This window comes from Ornithodoros turicata, chromosome 5 (assembly GCF_037126465.1).
Source record: "Ornithodoros turicata isolate Travis chromosome 5, ASM3712646v1, whole genome shotgun sequence".
NCBI lineage: Eukaryota > Metazoa > Arthropoda > Arachnida > Ixodida > Argasidae > Ornithodoros > Ornithodoros turicata.
In genome coordinates, this window is record NC_088205.1 from 19,237,897 (window position 1) to 19,257,494 (window position 19,598).

The window sequence follows — 19,598 nt, forward strand, 5'->3', positions numbered from 1 at the left end:
CATCGATGGCCCTCATCGCACAGCACGATGAACTCCGTCCTTAAGACAGGGGCAGAGGTAGTGTGTAGAAAGAATCAAGCCTGGGAAAGCTTCACAAACATTCAAAAACAACACTCTGAAGAGGCGTGGCTCTCCACGCGAAATTTAGACCTAAAGTAAACTTAAACCTAAAAAACTAGAATAAACTTAGAAAGCAAGTTGCAGTGCTGTTTTTTTGTAATGTTTCTTAAGACAGGAGCTGAGGAACATGGAAACTTCAGAAGATGGCGAGAGGGTCACATCATTTATGCTGCTCCCATACACTCTAAGAAAAAAGGGAGTGAAAAGGTGGTAACTTCTATAGTTACCACCTAGATCAACATAGCATCTGATAAAGGGTGTAAAAGGGTGGTAAAAGCAATTATCATATATCCAAATTGCTACAAAAAGGCGTACGACCCCCTCGCTCACCGAATCAGAAGTGGTAACTCTATCATTCGTTGCAGAGAGTGAGGTAGAAGGTAGAACTTTGCAACCTTTTAGGCACAACATATGCGGCAAATGTTACCTCCTAAAGGATGTAACTGTTCCACCCTTTTTTCTGAGAGTGTAGCGTTACGGTATTACGGTACGAAATAAAATAATTATAATTTTCTGGACCCCCCTTTGAAGCATTGTCCTTTGATGGAAGGACGTACTCACTGCACGCTTGCACGCCTGTCCAAATAGAAAGCAGCAAAGGGCGTAGGTCGTGCCTTGGAGCATAAAGATCAGACCCGTTGTGGAAGGTGCCAATGAGAACTGCGGAAAGCGGAAAGTTAAAGAGACAGTACGCTGATTCAAGAGGGAGTGAGAGCGTGAACAGGTTTCCTAAACTTTCAAGTTCATCACTCTCTATATACGATCGCACGGTATCACTGTATGCGATACAGCCTTCAATAACGTGTATTGTACTTTACGACATAAAATAGATGCAGAATCCGCCGGTCTCTGCGCGAGTGACGTCATAGGCAGTAAGTCCGTCTAGTCAAATAAGGAGCTATCGTTACAACGTGAAAGTGCACCAATGCCTGCAGTGAAGGCGCATCTATCCTTGTGGTATGTCGACATTATTCTGACACCTGATCGTTTCGTAAAGCGCACATCTTTTCTTACGGTAACACTTAACAAGATCTCCCTTTTGAAGCTTGTGAGTTACATGTAGAGAACACATATGCCAAGTTTCATTCACTGAGTTTTGTAGCATTTCAGATAAGTAAGAAAACTGAACCGCATGATGCAGTTTGACTTCACATAAGCATGAGCAAGTCCACTTTTGTAGACGTCACTGGGTATTAGTGACAATTGCATAGATATTCTAGAAATGTTTTGACACTTTGGAAACCGATATGAGGAAATTTTCCTCGTGGATAGAGTTGGATAATTGTGAGCGGGAAAAAAAAAGAAGAAGAAGAAGAAAGAAACCGAAGCTATTGTCCATGGACATCACAGCAGCTAATAGCAGCTACCTATAGAGTTCAGCTATAGATATAACTTGTAATTGTTTTGCTGCGAACTTTATCAACATATTTTTTCATTAGTGACCACGACCATGATAGGAAATCGTGCGGCAATAGTCTTATTTTGGGACCGGACATCCGTCGAACAATGGCGTCGTGATGTCCCTTTCAGTACCATACTGGGAATTGTGGACCCAACATTCTCGTGTCGCTTACCGACATCTTTACCGCGCGTCATTAAGTCCCTCCTGTATCGCTTACGGCTGAATGTTGCCTTTACGCCGTACTACCGCTACCAGATAGGGTGTGCCAGTAGTCCCTTGTGCCCGGAGTGTGGTGTGCCAGCGACCGCGGACCATGTGATCATCGCATGTGCCACTTATAGGAGGGAGCGTCACTTGTTGGCAAACGACTTTGCGCGGATTGACAGCCGACCCCTTGACCTCAGACTCATTTTGGGACCATGGGACACACGAAAGCAGATGTCCGTCTTGCGACCCTACATCAAATTCCTGGAAACTACCGGCCTGATCGACTCCCTCTAAGCTCCCGTCAGCGTCGTCAGCATCATCCTCATCACCATCCTCTCATTTTCCCCCAATAGCAATGAGGTAGCATTCTGCTCAGTGAGCGGAAGTCATCCCCATATCATCGTCATCATGTATCTCTCTCTCTCTCTCTTGGGACCGGACTATCGCTATAATAGTTCAAATGGCTTGAACACTTCATGATATAAAAATTTAATGGGCTCTTGCCCTTGGAGAAGTCTGCGAGGGCGTACAATTTACTTTGGTTACTGGTTATTTAATGTCGCCTGAAATTTCTTAAGTGTCAGTCACACAGAGTGTGCAACAGTGTGGCAACAGTGGCAAGTGTGCAACAACAATCGCTAAATTGTTTTCGTAGTAACGTAGTTTGTTTGTTTGTAACGTAGGCTGTGGAATGATATGCTAACAGCTGAATTTTCGCGTACGTCACATGCGTAATAAGCATTATTGTTGTGACCTGTTGAACATGGACCGCCAATGTGGCTTCATTAAAGCCGAGGCTGATGAAGCCAGCGATAGCCAGAAGCAAATCCACGCCGAGTCTCCAGTCCCATACCTCCCTCAACGTTACCGTAGAATCTTCTGGAGCCGGCTCTGCACATAAAGAAAAGCTACATACATATACTCAGTATACAGCGTGCTCCGAGATCTAACTTTAAACATGAATTTCATTTCCCAGTGGCACCGAAGATTTGTGCATAATATGACGTAGCTATGCATGGTACTAGGTACAGATGCGATACTGCGTGAGAGAGGAGGTACTTCGTACCTATTGTGGGAAAGATGACTGTCGTTATTAGGGCAAAGACAAACAAGGCTGATCCAATCAAGGCGAATGGGAGTGCGAAGCCTCCAACCTGAAAATTAAATTCGAGAGCAATTCGAGAGCACGCAACAGTAATTAAAACGTAAAGCAGTAAGAAAATAATCAGGAGTTTGTTCATGTTACGAAATCCAATGGTGTTCAGCTGCTATGTAATAGAAGGCTGGGAAAGACACTTTGAGATACAGCATTGAACTCCGATTAGGAGTTGTTCAAAGTTTACCCCCGAAGAGACAGTTTTTTCAGAGAACCGAAGTGGCCTTGGTAGAATCTTAATTATTCATAATTAGTGCCAGTGTCGCATCCCATATGCAACCAACTCATCGCACACAAGCTCATGCAAAGTTTTTTGAGCCTATATTGTTTCAGGCAATGAACCACTCGCGTCATATGTTCGAACACATGTCCTCGCTTCCACTAAGCTACCAGAAGCATTTGTGTAAAGAGTGCGACGTGAAACACAAAGGTCGTTTACAATGATAGTCGACTATCATAATCATTGTGTTTGTCCTTTGTGTTGCGTTACAGAAGCATTAGGTATTATAACTGCGAAATTCTGTGCACAACACTGGGGCAAGGCGGCCATGGGCCCTTCCGCGGTGATGCAAATTCTTACCTTGTTGATGCAAGGCATAACAAGACAAAATTACAGACAAGATTTAGTGACTCTAAACTAAATTAGCTGGTAATACAATAGGGTGACATCACTCCTTGATACACCAGCAGGGAGGAGACGCTTAGTGAGGTTTCTAGTTCTATTTCCGGTAGGAGGCAGCAAGAAGCAAGAACTGAATGGTTCTTGGCGACAAGTCCTGCTCAGCTCTGCATTCTCCCGACGTGCTACGCGGTCATATTTCTCGTACGAAAACATCATATAGTCATTTGGCACCACAATTAAAAGGAAAATACGGCAATTCAAATCGAATCAAACCCGTTTATATCATCTTATATAGAAATGTGGACGCCAGGCACAAAAGGTTCAAGCTTAGCAATCTGGCTTCCCTTCTAAGATCCTCCTGTGGCGCTCCCCATTTTTAAAAATAGGTCACCACATTTTCCAAGTATGAAAATGGATCGTGCTCTACCTCGTAAAGAAATCCTCCTATGGACGGTCCCAGTATAGTGCCCAGTCCCAACGCCGTTTCCGTCAATGGCTGCAGAAAACAAAGCGGGGAGTATATCGTATTTTGCACATACGCCCCAAAATAAGCGAAATTTTTCATTTTTCGCTGCATGCTCTTGCACGGGATGTTAGAGAATCGTTGTATCGAATTTTTTTTCAATCGATGTTACGGAGAGTTTAAAATATCGACACTTTTGTGGAATATCGGTTAATATCGATGAAATATCTATTTTTCTACCGCTTATGGATATATATGTATCTATAGTCGGCCCAGGACGCATATTAACCCCCCTGTCCCCCACTCCTTCCTGCTATCCTCTCTCCGTCTGTCCACATCTGTACGTCGCTCATAGCCACAGTTGCTTCGCGGCGCTAACACCCAATCAAAAAAAAAAAAAAATATGTATCTATACGTTATCGATGCCTTGTAAATTGATACTTGAATCGACATTTATCGACATTCTGCTTCAGGTGGTGGTGATGTGATAAAGAAAGAAATGGGGATGCCAGTCACGACGAAGTCGAACTGGCTGCCCCAGGACGCTTACACACAGAAAGTACAAACAGATGAACGAGTTAAAGAGATGAAGTTCAACATGTAGTTGTAAAGTTTCAACCAAGCGAGTGTAAAATGTCGGAATCGCTGGAAGGGGGCGATATAAGTTCAGGCATTTCTTGTGCTTGAGTATAGAAAGGGCACATGAGGGCAAAGAGAAAGAAGTAACCCACAACTTCATTCCGCAAGTGTTAGGTGGCAACTTTGTTTCCTTTGTACAAGTGAAACTATCTACACTCACAATGAAGACATCCACGTGGTCGGGATACTCTGTACAGGTGATGGCGTAGCTGCATGTAACGGCAGCTGTAAACCCAAATGCCTCTATGATGCGAATTAACATGCCGACGTAGCAGAATGCTTGTCCTTCGGGCAGGAGCACCAGAATGCTACAAATGAGGCATTGATTGTGTCGTCATAATGATGATGTAAGGAGACTTTCCTCCCATGAACCGGACTCAACGCCCGTGTCGTCTAGCTCTAGTATAAGGATGATGATAATGACGATAAAAAATGGCACAGAAAGAGGCAGTTGTGAAGTTGGAAAGTGCGAACACCTATAATGGTGATGTTATTTTAAAACTTCACAGCCTCCAACAGCCACTCTCTTGGTTGTGACATTAAAATCACGTTCGATTGTGACATATACGTGTAGGTACCTTACGCCAAATTCCATGTGGCAGAGCATCAATGGTTTGGAGATAAACAAATGTCCTGCTTTTCTCTGACGTCAGCGTGACAAGGCGCACTTTCTCGGACGTCACAAGAGGACGTTTCGAGATGAATTCCTAACCAGCAAGCTGCGTAGGAAATTCAGTTAGAAGTTCATTGAAATATCTGACCATCATAGGAATTGACCATACAGCTCTTGAACGCTTTTCTTTGTGTTCGGACAGTCGCTTTTAGCGCCACGATATACTGCTGAACAGCTAGACACCTACATCAAAAGGTTTGATAAAGTGTTAGGGTATGATGCAAGGGTTCTCCTTTCCCTTCGCTTTTGATTTTCCTTTGTCGTTTCAAGTACACGTCTGACCGAAAGGGATCCATAGTGACATAATCTATTGATTAACTCATTGCGCTGTGTCTCTCTTACCCCATGAAGCAACAGCAGGCACCGTCAATGAACATGCCCGCGCAGAGCATGGTCTTCGCTCTGCCATATTTCGCAAGCTGTAAAGATAAATATAATGCAGACATACACGAACGAGACCGAATACATGTAAGTAATGAGTCAAGTGTAATGAATACCGATACGTATTATTACACCTGTGATATACGTATCGTATTGTAGCAAGTCACATTTAGCCTGAAACAGCCCAAATACAGGGTGTCCCACCGAAAAAGGGCCAGGGGCTAAAGAAAAAACGGAGTGACCTGCACAAATGGAACCAACTGTACGTGCTTGGCAGTTGTGTGGTCTATCCAAAAATATATTTTTCATCGCCCCTTGTCAATTAATTAGCGGTAATTAATTCTCCAACTTTTTAATTATCGGTTTTAGCTCTCAGATGTCAATGAGGAAGTTGTAGTACATGTAGAAAAAGACGCAACTGAAGTGGTTCGAGGTTGCTATGGCTTGTGGTTTAGTTTTTTCCCGGGTTTAAAAATTGGTTTCAGAAGCCGCGCGCACCACAGAGCGCCTCCCATAATTCGGCGCCCGCGCGCGACGATTGCAGTGCACTCTGATAGGTGTGCCGTGAAACAGGTGAAATATCTTCCTCTTGTGTGACGTGGCCCAAGGATGGTCTCCAAGCGCTAATATCAAGGTCAATGTACGCCGGAGGGCACTGGAATCGTCACGAGCGGGTGCCGGATTGCCGGACTTTTAAACCCGGGAAAAAACGAAACCACAAGCCAGCGACCTCGAACGACTTCAGTTGTGTCTCTTTCGACATGTACTACAACTTCCTCATTGACATCTGAGAGCTAAAACCGATAATTAAAAAGTTGGAAAATTAATTACCGCTAATTAATTGACAAGGGGCGATGAAAAAAAATATTTTTGGATAGACCACACAACTGCCAAGCACGTACAGTTGGTTCCATTTGTGTAAAGCACTCCGTTTTTTCTTTAGCCCCTGGCCCTTTTTCAGTGGGACACCCTGTATACTGACAATACATAGAGAGGACACAAAACGCAGACTCGGTGGAGAAACATAATGAAAACGAAACTTCGACACGGAGGTCCGAAACGTACAACAACACAGCAAAGATGAAATCCACACCAGCATGACGATTTATGTCGAGCGACACCAACACCACCTAGAAACGAGATATGCGTGCCAGAACGACCGTCAACAAAATAAGATGAAAAACGAATGGGTCTCTCTTCTAATCTTGTTACAGCCTCTTAGACGAAATATTCTTGTCACTGGCAAACGCAATCGCACTTGCACAGCATTCAATCACAAAGCACGTCTTGGGCTGCGGGATCTCTCCGATGATCACTAGGGAGCCTACACTGTTGAAACAGAACTTCACCACATAGCACGCTCATGGCCAACCGTCATTCCGAATGCTATAATTCTGTGTACAGTAGAACCTCTTTATAGTAACTCCTCTTGTAGTAAAACTCTGCTCATAGTAAACGAGAACTGCGGTCCCGATAGAATTCCATACATTCAATGGCACACCTGATATAATAAAACTCCTGATCTAGTAAAATTTCATCATGGTCCCAGAGAGTTTACTACAAAGGGGTTCTACTGCATTGATTTGTTGAAAATGGGAGGAGGCGCCTATCTGGGACACATTATCTTGTCCCAGATAGGCGCCTCCCCCCTGTTTTGAACAAATCAGGACACAGAATAATATTATGCGAATGATGGTTGGCTAGGAGCGTGCTATGTGGTGAAGTTCTGTTTTAACAGTGTACATACGCGATAATGGTCACGTCCAGCTAGAGCCATCTATTGACGACGAAGAAAACGCTGCTCCTCGCCTCCCCTCTAGCCGGTCGCGCGCCGAGCGCACCTGTCACAGTGTCTTTGTTGTTGTTGTAGTTTGTTGCGCTTTTCGCGTACCCCCAAAAATCACCAATGTAAACGTCTCGCGAATATGCTCCTTCATGTGACATGTAACACAACATGTAACCCAACAACTACAACAACAGAAGTAAAAACATGCAAAAGCCGATATAAGAGAGCTTTATTGCGAACTGTACTGACACACTCGCAACTAGCTAACCTCCTTTCGCGAATTTAACTTCTCGCTCATCATTTTTCGATGTAATTCTGCATAGAAAACGCGAAAGGAAGGACTTTGAATAGTAGTAATAATTCGGAGCTTTACGTCGCGATACAACTGTGATCAGGAAGACTTCTAGAGTAAGCCATTGGAAAAGCAATGGATTCATCCTTTATCAATCGTTATACTAATTTATTCATCTCTATTATCATCGTTATTTCTATCGTTATAATATTTTTTCCTGTTGGGTGGAGATCCTAAGTCGTGGTCATGCACAATTTTTCGTCTTAAGTGTATGTTAACCAGCAACAATACTCCTTTTCTCGGTCCATGCAAATACGAGGGAATACTAAACACTTGCTCACCACTTTGCCGCTGAGGGGCGCTGTAATCACGGTCACGAATGGATAGACACCGAAGACCAACCCATACAAGGATGCACTGTTTCCTCGTAGTTGAGCCTTCAAGAGTGGATGACTGAGTTACACACATTATCATTATGGGTTAAAAGGTTTTAAGCGGCGTATGTTTTTCGCAAAGCTGCGGAATGCATTGCGTTGTACTTAAATTCTCCGGGCTTATCTGGCCGTAGAACCTTCATCTCTGTCGGGCTATATAACTGTCGGGCACTATACAACTTTGCAACATTTTAAAAGTTATCTAATTAGTCTAGTTCTCTAATAAATTAATTAGACACAACGAAGAAAATACCAGAGACCCCGATACACGAATGCTGAAAACATTCAGGTGGTATCATTCGAGTTGAGCGCTCCGTCGTTTGTTTTAAATCTTGGTGCGTGTTTAATGGGACACCCTGGATAGCCAATAGGTCGTATGTCGGAAGACATTAATTTATTGTATACGTTTGCTTCTCAAACTGTGCTACCCTGCTGCCCGCCAAAAATATAAGATGTCGTGCCCCCCACCCCGCGCTTGTCGATTTTAGCGCACGAAACAATTGTCACGCTGAAATTGAATTGGATGGTTAATATAGTGAGAGTGAATCGTCTGGGCTAGAAATCATCGAAAAAAGAAAGAAAGAAGGAAAGGAGAATCACACAACAACAACAAATAAATTAATGATAATGAATTGGGGAAAGTCACCACGTAAGTTGCGGCCCACTACCCCAAGGCACAATGGGGCAGGATGAGATGCGTCCTGATGATAAGGTGATGAACGATGCTAAATAGGGTCGATAGTCAGTGGAGTCAAAGTCAGTGGTGTCAAAAACACACACACAGTACACAGGTACGCAGGCACATCATAGGGTAGAGAGGAGACCAGTGTCCCGGAGAAAAATCTTTAAATACTCAAGAGCTTGGCGATGGTCGATCTCGTTAGACAAAGGGCCGAGAATGGCTGCCAATGTGAATGGTGCGGCCGTGATCGACTGCAGGCGACACTGTAGAGCTGCTCTTTGGGAGGTGTAAAGATGGAAGTCGAGGAGCACATGCTTAGTATCCGCCAAAACAGCACAGCGAGAGCAGAGCATGGAGTCGGAGTGGCCGATCAGATGCTTGAAATGGGGGGGGGGGGGGTGAATGCAACCCCCAAGACGAAGCCTGTGTATCAGCGACGCAAAATGGCGAGGCACACGAGAAGGCATGGTGAAACCAAAGTCAGGGTCCACTTCACGCATCAGAACTCTTGATGGAACCTCCCGATACCATTGCACGTGTGCGAGAGGCCTCGCCACATCATTTAGGAAGGTTCGTCTGTCACCTTTGGGGAGGGTAATCAGCACGCTTGGTCGGGAATGGTACGCAGCTGCTGCAGCCTCGTCAGCCTCTTCATTGCAGCGGATGCCGCAGTGTGTACGAACCCACTGGAAGTAGATACAGTGCCCGCTGATCTCAAGACGGTTTAGTTCCTCCAGTATGTCCACCACCACAGGCGCAAGTGATCCACGAATACCCATGTTCGCTATACACTGGAGAGCTGCCTTGGAGTCGCAGTATATCACGCAGCTGTTGATAGCGGCGGGTGGGGTGCTTGAGGAAGAACAAAATGGCATGCAACTCTGCAGACGGGGATGAGGGGCGGTACGAGAGACGGTATGCGTGGCACGGCGACATAGTCGGAATTGTAAAGGCAGCAGTGGAGCAATGTAAGTTGGTCGACCCATCTGTGAATACTGCAGTGTGCGAAGGGTAACGGCACTGCATCATGTCTAGCGCAAGTTGTTTCAACACGGGTGCTGCAACGTGATCCCTCTTGCTCTTGAGCCCAGGAATGGTAGTATAGTAGAGATCGACGGTATCGAAAAGACCCACGGAGGGGACCTGGGGACGACTGATCTTCCAACAAAAGCCGGTAGGAAGGGCTTTACAGCAGCGGTGCAGCGAGAAATGGTTGCTCTGCCTCCGCCTTTTCAGCTTCGAAACCAAGGGGTGACGACGGTTTTCCGCGACGAGGCGTAGATAATGGCGCACGGTTTCTCCGAGACGTAAGACCTCTACTGGCAGCTCGCGGGCCTCTGCCACCGCCATGCGCGTTTCAGCGGCGCGGGGTACGCCGAGGCAGATCCTCAAACTTCTGGCCAACATGCACCGAAGCCTCTGTTCAGAAGTTCTTGAGATGCCGTGTAAGACAGGGAGGCTGTAGAGAATGGTTCCCCGAACCAATGCCCCATGAATCGATAAGAGCGCTTCCTGATCAATCCCCATGGAGCGCCAGCGAAGTGAGAAATGACATTGGTCCAGCGTTGAAGTTTCGCTTCCAGGTACCTGGTATGGGCGCTCCACGAGAGATTGGCATCCAAGGTAACACCCAGGAATTTGTGGCACTTCACTTGGCTGAGTGTATTATTGCCGAGCGAAAGAGGGAAGGCGCTCATGCATTTCCGAGTGAACGGGAGCACAACTGTCTTCTCAGCAGAGGTGTCCGTGCCAGCCTTGGTGAAGTAATGCTGAACAGCATCCAACGAGTTTTTAAGGCGGCGTTGAATCGCTGGCCTTGATTTACCGGTCGTTCAAACGCACACATCGTCTGCATATACAGAGAGCTGAACGTTGCGATGAACGCAACGCTTGATATCCGCCATAACCAAATTGAAGAGGATGGGACTTAATACACTTCCTTGAGGAACGCCGTGGGTCAAAACTGCTTTTTGCGTGTCACTGTCCCGAGCGCGGACGAAAATGGCTCTGTTGGACAAGAAGTCAGCCACCCAGACAAAGAGCCTGCGAGACGCTCTAACCCGGAGGAGGGTGTGTAATACGTAAGTATGACTGACCGTATCACAGGCACGTTTGACATCAAGGAAAACAGCCTCGACAATCCTCTTGCAGCTCTTGGCGACTTCAACAGCAGTCACAAGGTCCATAAGGGAGTCAACTGAGCTACGGTGCCGACGGAAACCCGCCATCTCATCAGGGAAAACGTGATTCATTTCCAACCACCACTCCACCCTGTGTAAAACCATCCGCTCCATCACCTTACCAACGCAACTGGTAAGGCTAACTGGACGGAAAGAGGACAGGTGCGACGCATGGGGCTTTCCAGGCTTCAGCAATGGGACCACCATGGCTTCCTTCCAGCTTGCTTGTACCTGGCCAGATCTCCTTGAGCTGTTGCATATAAACAGCAAGGTTCGAAGGCCCTCAGCGCCAAGATTTCAAAGAGCTGAATAGGTGATCCCGTCTGCACCAGGGGACGATTTGGGTCGGGACAAACGAAGGGCAGTTTTAAGCTCTGACAGAGAAAAATCCGCATCCAGCTGTGCGTTCGACGGGAGCGTTATACGCTCAAGATCCTCGCGAAGTTCAACCATGTAGGTATGAAACGTTGCAGTTCCCGCAGCCTCCGCAGCCGCCGCCACACATTGCCAGAATCGCATATTGCAAACAGGAATGGCTGTTCCTAAATATAGGCTTGTTTGTTACACCTCATCGGCCGGTACCAGGAGCTCCTTTGTGACAATGGGCAGATCATGTTCTAGGGACATCATTTGCTGTCCCTCTTATTCGTGACCAGCTTCGCGACCCTCCGCTGAATAGGTCGCGACCTACAGTTTGGAAAACAGCGGTAAATGCTATTCCATGCGTTATTTTCGTAGTTTATGTTTTGGCATATGTGGATGGTCTTTTTTGTAGCTTATTTATTGCAGCCCGAAATTCGGAGAAAAAGCTGCGGCTGTGAAATGACGTATTCACAAAAATAAAGAGAAGCTGTCTTGCAAAAACGCTTACTGTTATGTCATTCAGCGCACAATTTGCAGACAAGGACCTCTGTGTCAAGAATACTTTGTGGAGTGAACATCTCGAGATCCAGATATACCTCTACATAATTGCGAGGCATATTTCGCTTGCGCGCCATTTTACTGTTTGCGTTGTGATAACTAGCTACTCTTTCAAGCAAGCCGACATGCCGTTTGGCTGACCTTTCCTCCCTTTTCCCCCTTTGTTCTAATAAATATATCCCCCCTTTCAAGAAGACAATTTCTGTTTGATGTGTGTTACCTCGTTCATTTTGAGGAGGAAGCATGGTTCGCACATTTTTCATGTATAGACCTGGGAAATGGATCAAATTACCTCAAGATGCCCTCATGTCACATTGTGTCAGTAAATAAGGTACCCTATTAACTGACTCCAATGGCGAAGAGGCAAGGATTAATATTTTAAGCACCTCGTCCACAACTTGCTGGTTTACAAAGCGAAAATGCCGTGTCATGTTTGCGCAAGAGGGCGCAAGAATCGCTACGTGCCTATACAGCGACATTAAATAAACCTACGCACAAGTTGTACAAGGAAGTCACTTACTTCTAGAGGAAAGAAGGGAGCCAGTAGGGAATAGCAGGAACCTTGTAATATGCCTACCACTCCAATTGTACCCACGACGATCACACATTTTTTGTTCCATCCGAGCGAATTTTTAGCCTGACTTCCCCATGCTCTACCATGCTGCGGTCCGCCGTCAGAGTAGCCCATTCTCGGGGGAACTGCAACAGACATCTAAGAGAGATTCAGGTGAATTTGTGGAATTCTTCAGGGGACGAAAGCACTGTGCGGTCATGAGAAGGGGAGCTCCACTAAGCTGTAGCTAAGTTAAGCTAAGCTACGCTAAGCAAATGATCCGAAAACGAGCCTCACTCTCTGAGCGTCAGTTTTACCTTTTCTCTACCCTTTGCCTCCCTCTTTTTTCTTTCTTCGGTACATCAATATTTTTGGCACATGTGATTCAGATATTCCTAGTTTTCATTTCAGATAATTCCGAATTATTATTTTTTGAATAGTTCCTAAAGTCTCAAAACAACTCGATCCGATTCAATGTCACCTGAGAAACCGACTTACCGTAACTTCCGGAGTGAGGCATCGATATCAGGTGTTTTGGTTGTCCTAATTCCCTACACTATTTGATGACACAGCTCGTGTGATGTGATGTGATGTGGATAAAGAAAAAAAATGGGGATTGGGACACAGCTCGTTATTCGAATGTTATCATAGAAATAATAGTTATTCTAATCGGTATCATTACTTCAAATATTTTCCCAAAAGCAACATAAAGTGGCGCGACTTACCTGTAATACGCCCGGAAGCACAACTGTTGCAGAAATGCGTTTCATAATAACGAGACGGGATGAGCTGAAATGACGCCGACTAAAGAACACAGATGCTTCGCATGGAGGCATCTGTGCGGGGTCACTGGCTGAGCGCTATGGATTACACACGTGTTTCGGTATATTTATGCAGGAGTTCAATTTATCACTGTTTCCACTTGGAATCGATGTCAAAACAAGGTTGGCCCAGAGCGAGTAAAATACACGCACATTATAATTTTACTCTAATTATGCAGTTCCACATCACATAATAGATTTCTTTCATTGGTTGTGTGAAAGCATTTGAAGAGTTAGTGTTCGCGTTTATGATTATGTTGTACTTGGTTCACTTTCGTATCAGTGCGTATTGGTTAATTCGTATAATGAATTAACAACTAACTCAGCTCCCTAATGATCTTCTACATGTTGTGTAGAATACACATTTCGTTAGCGACAGTGCATGGGACCTTTATTGCTTGTTAGTGTTGCAGACTATGTTGCTGTTGAAATGACTGATAACGTCCTTGTTGATTTCCAGTAAACATACCTGCAACAGTATGGACAAACATGTGTTTCGTGCCATGAAAGCAGCAGTGCTATTGCTAGAGAGCAGCAGCAGTTATCTGACAAAATCTCAGGCCCGCAGCAAGAATGTGAATTCAAATCCCAGACTTTGGTCAAGTTCAATAAAAACGCTAAAAACGCTACAAAGGACACACTTAAAACCGCGCATATGTAAAATTCACTAGTGCCCAGTTTGACGGTCGATTTAAAGGGTAGAAGGAGAGGGACCTTTGGGAGGGTAACTTGATTTCAGAGGTCAGAAATGGGTGCATAAGTTGCACGTCGGTTGCGTTATGAGAAGGCAAAGGGCCCTCCTGGATAGATATAAAGAGGCGAGGCGACGCATGTTATAAATCCATGTTGTAAGTGCGCTTGGGGTGCCTACGTGATTTTAATGTGACTTCTCCATGTCACTGGTGTTCATTTCACAAATTTATAGTGCTCGGTGCCGTCAAGGGTAAATCTTTTTCAAGAATGCGTTATACACCTGTGTAACTAACAGGTCCCAGGGCAATATGCCTCCTTTTAACGACGACGACAATTTACTGTTTAGCGGCGTCTTTCGACTTTCAACAGCACAGCGGCAACACTTGAAATGTGTAGGAGTTACGAGTATACTGTACTCACGAGCCCTGCGCACTCGATGGTGGTGGTACCATAGTAGCTGCTTGCCGTTGTCGGCCACGCTCTTGCGGGTAACGTTACTGCTAACGCAGGAGGGAGGTCGCGCACTCATTCTACATAGTTCAGTCAGCTCTGGCCAACCTCCCTTCGAGGGCGCGCTTGCCCCATCCGACATTTGTCAATTCAAGACTGCCACTGCGTGTGTGAGTAAGAAGTAGTACAAGAGCGAAAGAACACCGGCCAGTGTCTGGTCAACCATTCAGTCTTGGTCGCACCGTAGACTCTTCTACTCCATCAGCCATCTTCCATGCAGTCGTATCGTACTTCACCTCATCGTCTTTAATCTCATCCCTTCATCCTTTCTTGCATCCACCCATTGATCCGTGGCCACACGATTTTGGCTGTGTGCCACACCAAGTAGAAGCAGAATAATAACGAAATAATCGTTCAACCCCGTCCATCGCCCGTAACTCACAGAAGCAGCCCTCCCCTGTTTCTACCACGCGAGATCATGGTTTCCCATGGTAGAAAACAGGGGAGGACAGGGGAGTCAGGATGTTTGACGGACCGGTGCTGTACATCAACGGAGCACAGCACCGCTCCATCAAACATACACAGGCGGAGACACAACTCGAGCTTGAAGAGACGTCACCGCGTCCTTTTACCGCGTCGTCGTTACATGCGGAGGCACGTAAAACTAGCCAAACTCTGCCAGAATTGCAATCTGGACCGAGCTTTCAGTGCTTCACCGCATGCTACTGAACTGGAACTCTGGAAGCTGAAGTACGACCGAAGACTTCTGACCTTGGGACACATCACCTTTCACCCTTCCAACCTCAATGTATTCATATAGGAGGAGAAGTTTGCCACGTCATTGTTGCTATGGTTCTCCTTCCGACTTAATGCCATTTGCTACTTCTTCGGTTTTTTAGTACACTTCCGGTTTCGGGACAGAAAACCGAATTCGGCATGAAAGTCCGATTGCCCCCCGCTTTCATCAAATGAAGGGGGAGAACGTTGTCTTTCGGGATGATGGTTTGACAAGGAGCGTGCTATGCGGCGAAGCTCTGTTTGAGGAGTGTGGTTACATCCAGACCATGGACAACCAGCTCCAAAATGCCCGTGGAACCACATAGCACGCGCTGCTCATGTAGCGTAATGCTAGAGGCCCTGTAAGTAAACTATACAGTAACAGTTATGCGGTGTGCGCGCTGCCTGGCGATTCTGCCTGTCGGTGGTAGCAGCATGTCATACGGCGGGTGTTGTGTGTCCTGGGCCAACTTCACCGGGAACTGCGCCTTAGGCATTTGCCGTAAAGTGTCAGAGTGAAACCGAGACAGCTCAGCTGGTGCCGGAATTCAAACACAGGTGACTTCCCAGTCTTGGGGAACTGCGAACGCCCTACCTAGAGCACTGAAAAGAACTGTGCAAACTTCCTGTGTTCTTCAAACTTGTGCAAAAAGCTTCAAGAGTTTCATGGTAACAAACGCGAAGAAACACGAACGGACAGAGGACGCGTTTTGCCCGTGTTCTTCGAGTTTGTTACCATGTTAGGTAACCAACATGCTTTACGTCTTCTCGCACTTCAGAAGTGTTCGCGTGCAAAGGCTTGTACTTCATCGGTGCAAACTACCGAAAGGTTGTCGATCCGAAATTAGCGGTATTGTCTTGCTCTTGCAGGAGACTGTTTTGCAGCAAAGTTCTTGCCGCGTGTACCTTTCAGCAGTACGGAAAACTATAAGTTCCTTTCAGCACGAGCTGAAAATGAGATAATCACACGTAAAAGATGCGTTATTACACAGATGTATTTAATTACACTCTCGTAAATTAGGGTATGGGGTCGTGAAAAAACAAAGCATGTCGGCATTAATCGAGCATGATATACTAATGCGACTCAAATAAGTTAAGATAATTTAAATTGAGCCTGGTATTACGTCTGATAACTGGGCTTATGTTTTAGTAAATGTCTTGTTTCATCTTCACGTCTCTGGTAAACGTTCTCGCAGATGAGCGTGAACACCAACATGACCATCTGAAAAGGAGAAAAGTTTCGGGCGTCAGTGTCTTTTATACTTTGACGAGGCAGAAGAAAACGTTTTGACAAAAAGAAGCAACCGTAAAATGTACGGTAGAATAACTATACCATGGAACTGTACAATGTATTGTAAAGAAACGTAAATTTTTCCCATCGTCCTATTATGGGATTGAATCTAACGACTCTCTTCCGGGCATTCAAAATAACACGACCTGATTTACTGTGGGTTTCCAGTTGTTCGCAGTAACACATTCGAGTTTAGAAAGCATTTCCGGGTAGCGTGGATTGGATTGGATTGGAAAAAGAAAGAAAAATATGGAGAGGTTAGTCCCGACCCAGTCAGAACTGGCTACTCCAAAACGCGTTTGTGGGTGAAAAAATGGAAGAAAGAAAAAGGTTAGCTACGAAAAATAGAAGAACAAACAAACAAACAACCAAAAACAGGAAACAAGAAAGGGGTAGCGTATTCAGATCAAGGCGATTTGATTTGCCAGATATCAGCAACAACACAATTTGGTTTGTCCTGCAAACTGTAGGTTCGGACAAGCGCAATGCTTGCCCACATTACACTTCAAAATAGTACACTGCTCTCGCCCTCAAAACGAAGAGCAGGGTATTACTATAGACAGAGTATTACTGTTTCGTCTCCCTCCCCAGCGAACATGCATTAACGCGGACATGGAGGGTCGTCAGTGTTAACGCCGGCATCTTCAGATGCGCCCTACTACACAACTCGGTTTCCCAAGGATTTCTGGTATTCGAAGCAACATGATACGCTTTACCACTACGTATAGGTAGCGCTTCTGGTTCACGGCGATTATGGTTTCCGAAATCCGGAAGAAAAATTTCCCTGGTATTTTCGAAGAAAAGGAAATGGACAATATTTTAAATCTGAATTGGCTTACCCGAATACAGACTAAGTTAACCTTTTCAGTCTCAGTTCATTTTTCATTCAGTTTTTGGACAACAAATTTCGGCTCAGCTCATAGGAGCGCATTTTTGGAGCTTGAGGGAACAGCCCCAGCCTGTAAGGATCGCTGAGCCGGATGATGGGCGTTCTCGCTGAACGAATCAAAAAGTGTTACCGGCAAAAAACGGATTGCTGGCGGACGGCTATCGACAGTTTTCTCATTCTGTGAACATGCCGAAAACGAGAATCCCTTCATGGGGCACCTGGATCCTGGTTAGAAGACCAGAACATTGATGTTCAAACAGAATTTCCATTTGTTAGGAATGGCTTATTGCTCACACATCCAAAAACTGTTCAATCGCTGTAAAATGGCAATGGGACAATTTATAACAACTCGCAGCTTCCCGTACGTTTGTAGGATTTCTGAAGTGCATGGTTCTTCGTTGCCAGTTCCTTAATGAAATTTTGTCGTTTTTTAACTGATATTCCTAGTTTAGTACAGACTTCTAATAGAAATACTTTTCCAGCTACGTTTTGCTTTGCTAGTGAAGACTACCACACCGGAGCTTTTTCCTACAGTCCAATGAATTTTATCGATTATGGACATAGGTTCCGAGACATAGGTTATGGCCATAGGATCATATATGGACATAGGTCCATGGACATAGGTTCCGAGCAAAGAAAAATTGCCAGTCAGCAGCAGCTCGATGGACAATTACCGCTACGTTATCAGTGTAAAATGATTATTCCTTATCAGTCTCACTTTATTCTACTTACCACAACAGCTTGTAATCCAAATACAAAAGTGGAAGACCAAGCATAACCGAAGCGGTCCAGGAGAGCTCCACCGATAATTGGACCAATAAATAGCCTGTATGGGAGAACAACAAAGTTAGGCCGGCCACCCAACTGACTTTGCAGCTCAGTTTTCAAATAGTGAACTGAAGGTGACCAATTTGTTGCTTAGTGGCTGTTCAGGGCGTCGCGCCTCTAACGATCATGAAATATTTGTCACACCGATAAAATGTCTCTTTGGGCTTGTTGGCAACAGTGTGTCAGAAGTGAACGGCGTTGCTGGACAAGGAAAGAGAGTATCTTTCTACTTAAGGGCTGCATTATGTCAATAAATATCATTGTTGAAAGTAAGCGCTCTGTTGTATCCGTCCGTTATCTGTTCGTAGTGTCCGTTCGTCAGTTTTAGCGCTTTTATACCAAGATGTGCTGGCGCACGGCACTGTTCGTGACGTTAACGCTGTCTAAGTATCACGGAAGATGAAGTAAAACGCGTACTTACCCTAGGGAAAACGACGATGAGAACAAGCCAGAGAGAATTGCAAACGTAGACAGATTGTTGGGCAGACCCTTGTAGTCGCTGCGTACATGATGCGAATGAAATTTACAAAACGTCTCTATTATTTAAACACAGAAATGAAAGCAACTTACACCGCGTGTTTGATGGCATGCATGAAGGTGCCAATGTAGTACGAAGCGACGCCTATTCCGAGCAGAAGTTGGCTAATGCAGATGATGGTAACGGTTCTGCAAGAATTTAAAAACACTTATAACAGTTGATGACTGCAGAATACAGGTAACACTACTGAGACTACGGAATGGAGGCGAGGGTAGTCTCAATGCCACCTAGAGACAAAGCGATTGGATGACGTGTCGTAACAATTAAGAGTCCGCCAATCACGACGAGCTTTCAGCGGCCGTAGGTATGGAGACGAGCCACCATCAGGCGCGCAGCCACTGGTATAGCCACAGAAAGCCTGTGTTTCTAAATCGTCTTCAGCGATTGGCTGACATATCTTGGCTGACTGCGGCGATTAGATGACTGTGCGTCTACATGCGACGGTGTGAGGGGTGGCATTAAGCTGGCTTTCTGCATCTATAGGTGGCAGTACAGGATCACCGAGGAACATCCATTGCCTCTTTCGTCACCAAGTGTGCGAAAGAGGCAAGGGGTGTCCCTCGGTGAATCTGTACTGCGGAGCACACAGGGGCACTCCGCGCCGTACAAACATATCAATAGGTGGCGTTGGTAGTGTACACCTCTCTGGTTTTCGCTGGAACTGACATCACTGTGACGTCACTTATTGCCTGGAAGACTCACGGTGCAAAGTTGAAAAACGGCGGGGGTCCGATCACAGCAAAGCACGTCAGCATTGAGATTCCACCTAACAGACAAACATATCGAGGGTCGGCCTATAG

The 19,598-nt window shown here is 45.5% G+C and overlaps 2 protein-coding genes across 6 annotated transcripts in view; one reads left to right on the forward strand and one right to left on the reverse strand.

Annotated features, from left to right (window-relative positions):
* Positions 1 to 19,598, forward strand: part of LOC135394165 (uncharacterized) — a 163,267-nt gene that overhangs the window by 14,431 nt on the left and 129,238 nt on the right. The gene's annotated exons all lie outside the window — the stretch shown is intronic.
* LOC135394164 (MFS-type transporter SLC18B1-like) overlaps positions 16,230 to 19,598 on the reverse strand; it is a 39,043-nt gene continuing 35,674 nt past the window's right edge. For all 5 annotated transcript variants that reach the window (XM_064624737.1, XM_064624736.1, XM_064624735.1 and 2 more), the window contains 5 exons: positions 19,501 to 19,592; positions 18,831 to 18,926; positions 18,682 to 18,759; positions 18,165 to 18,258; positions 16,230 to 16,474 (listed from right to left, as the gene is read on the reverse strand). In XM_064624737.1, coding sequence (XP_064480807.1) covers positions 16,373 to 16,474; positions 18,165 to 18,258; positions 18,682 to 18,759; positions 18,831 to 18,926; positions 19,501 to 19,592 — 462 coding nt within the window. In that variant the 3' untranslated portion in view covers positions 16,230 to 16,372. The remainder of the gene's footprint in view (positions 16,475 to 18,164; positions 18,259 to 18,681; positions 18,760 to 18,830; positions 18,927 to 19,500; positions 19,593 to 19,598) is intronic.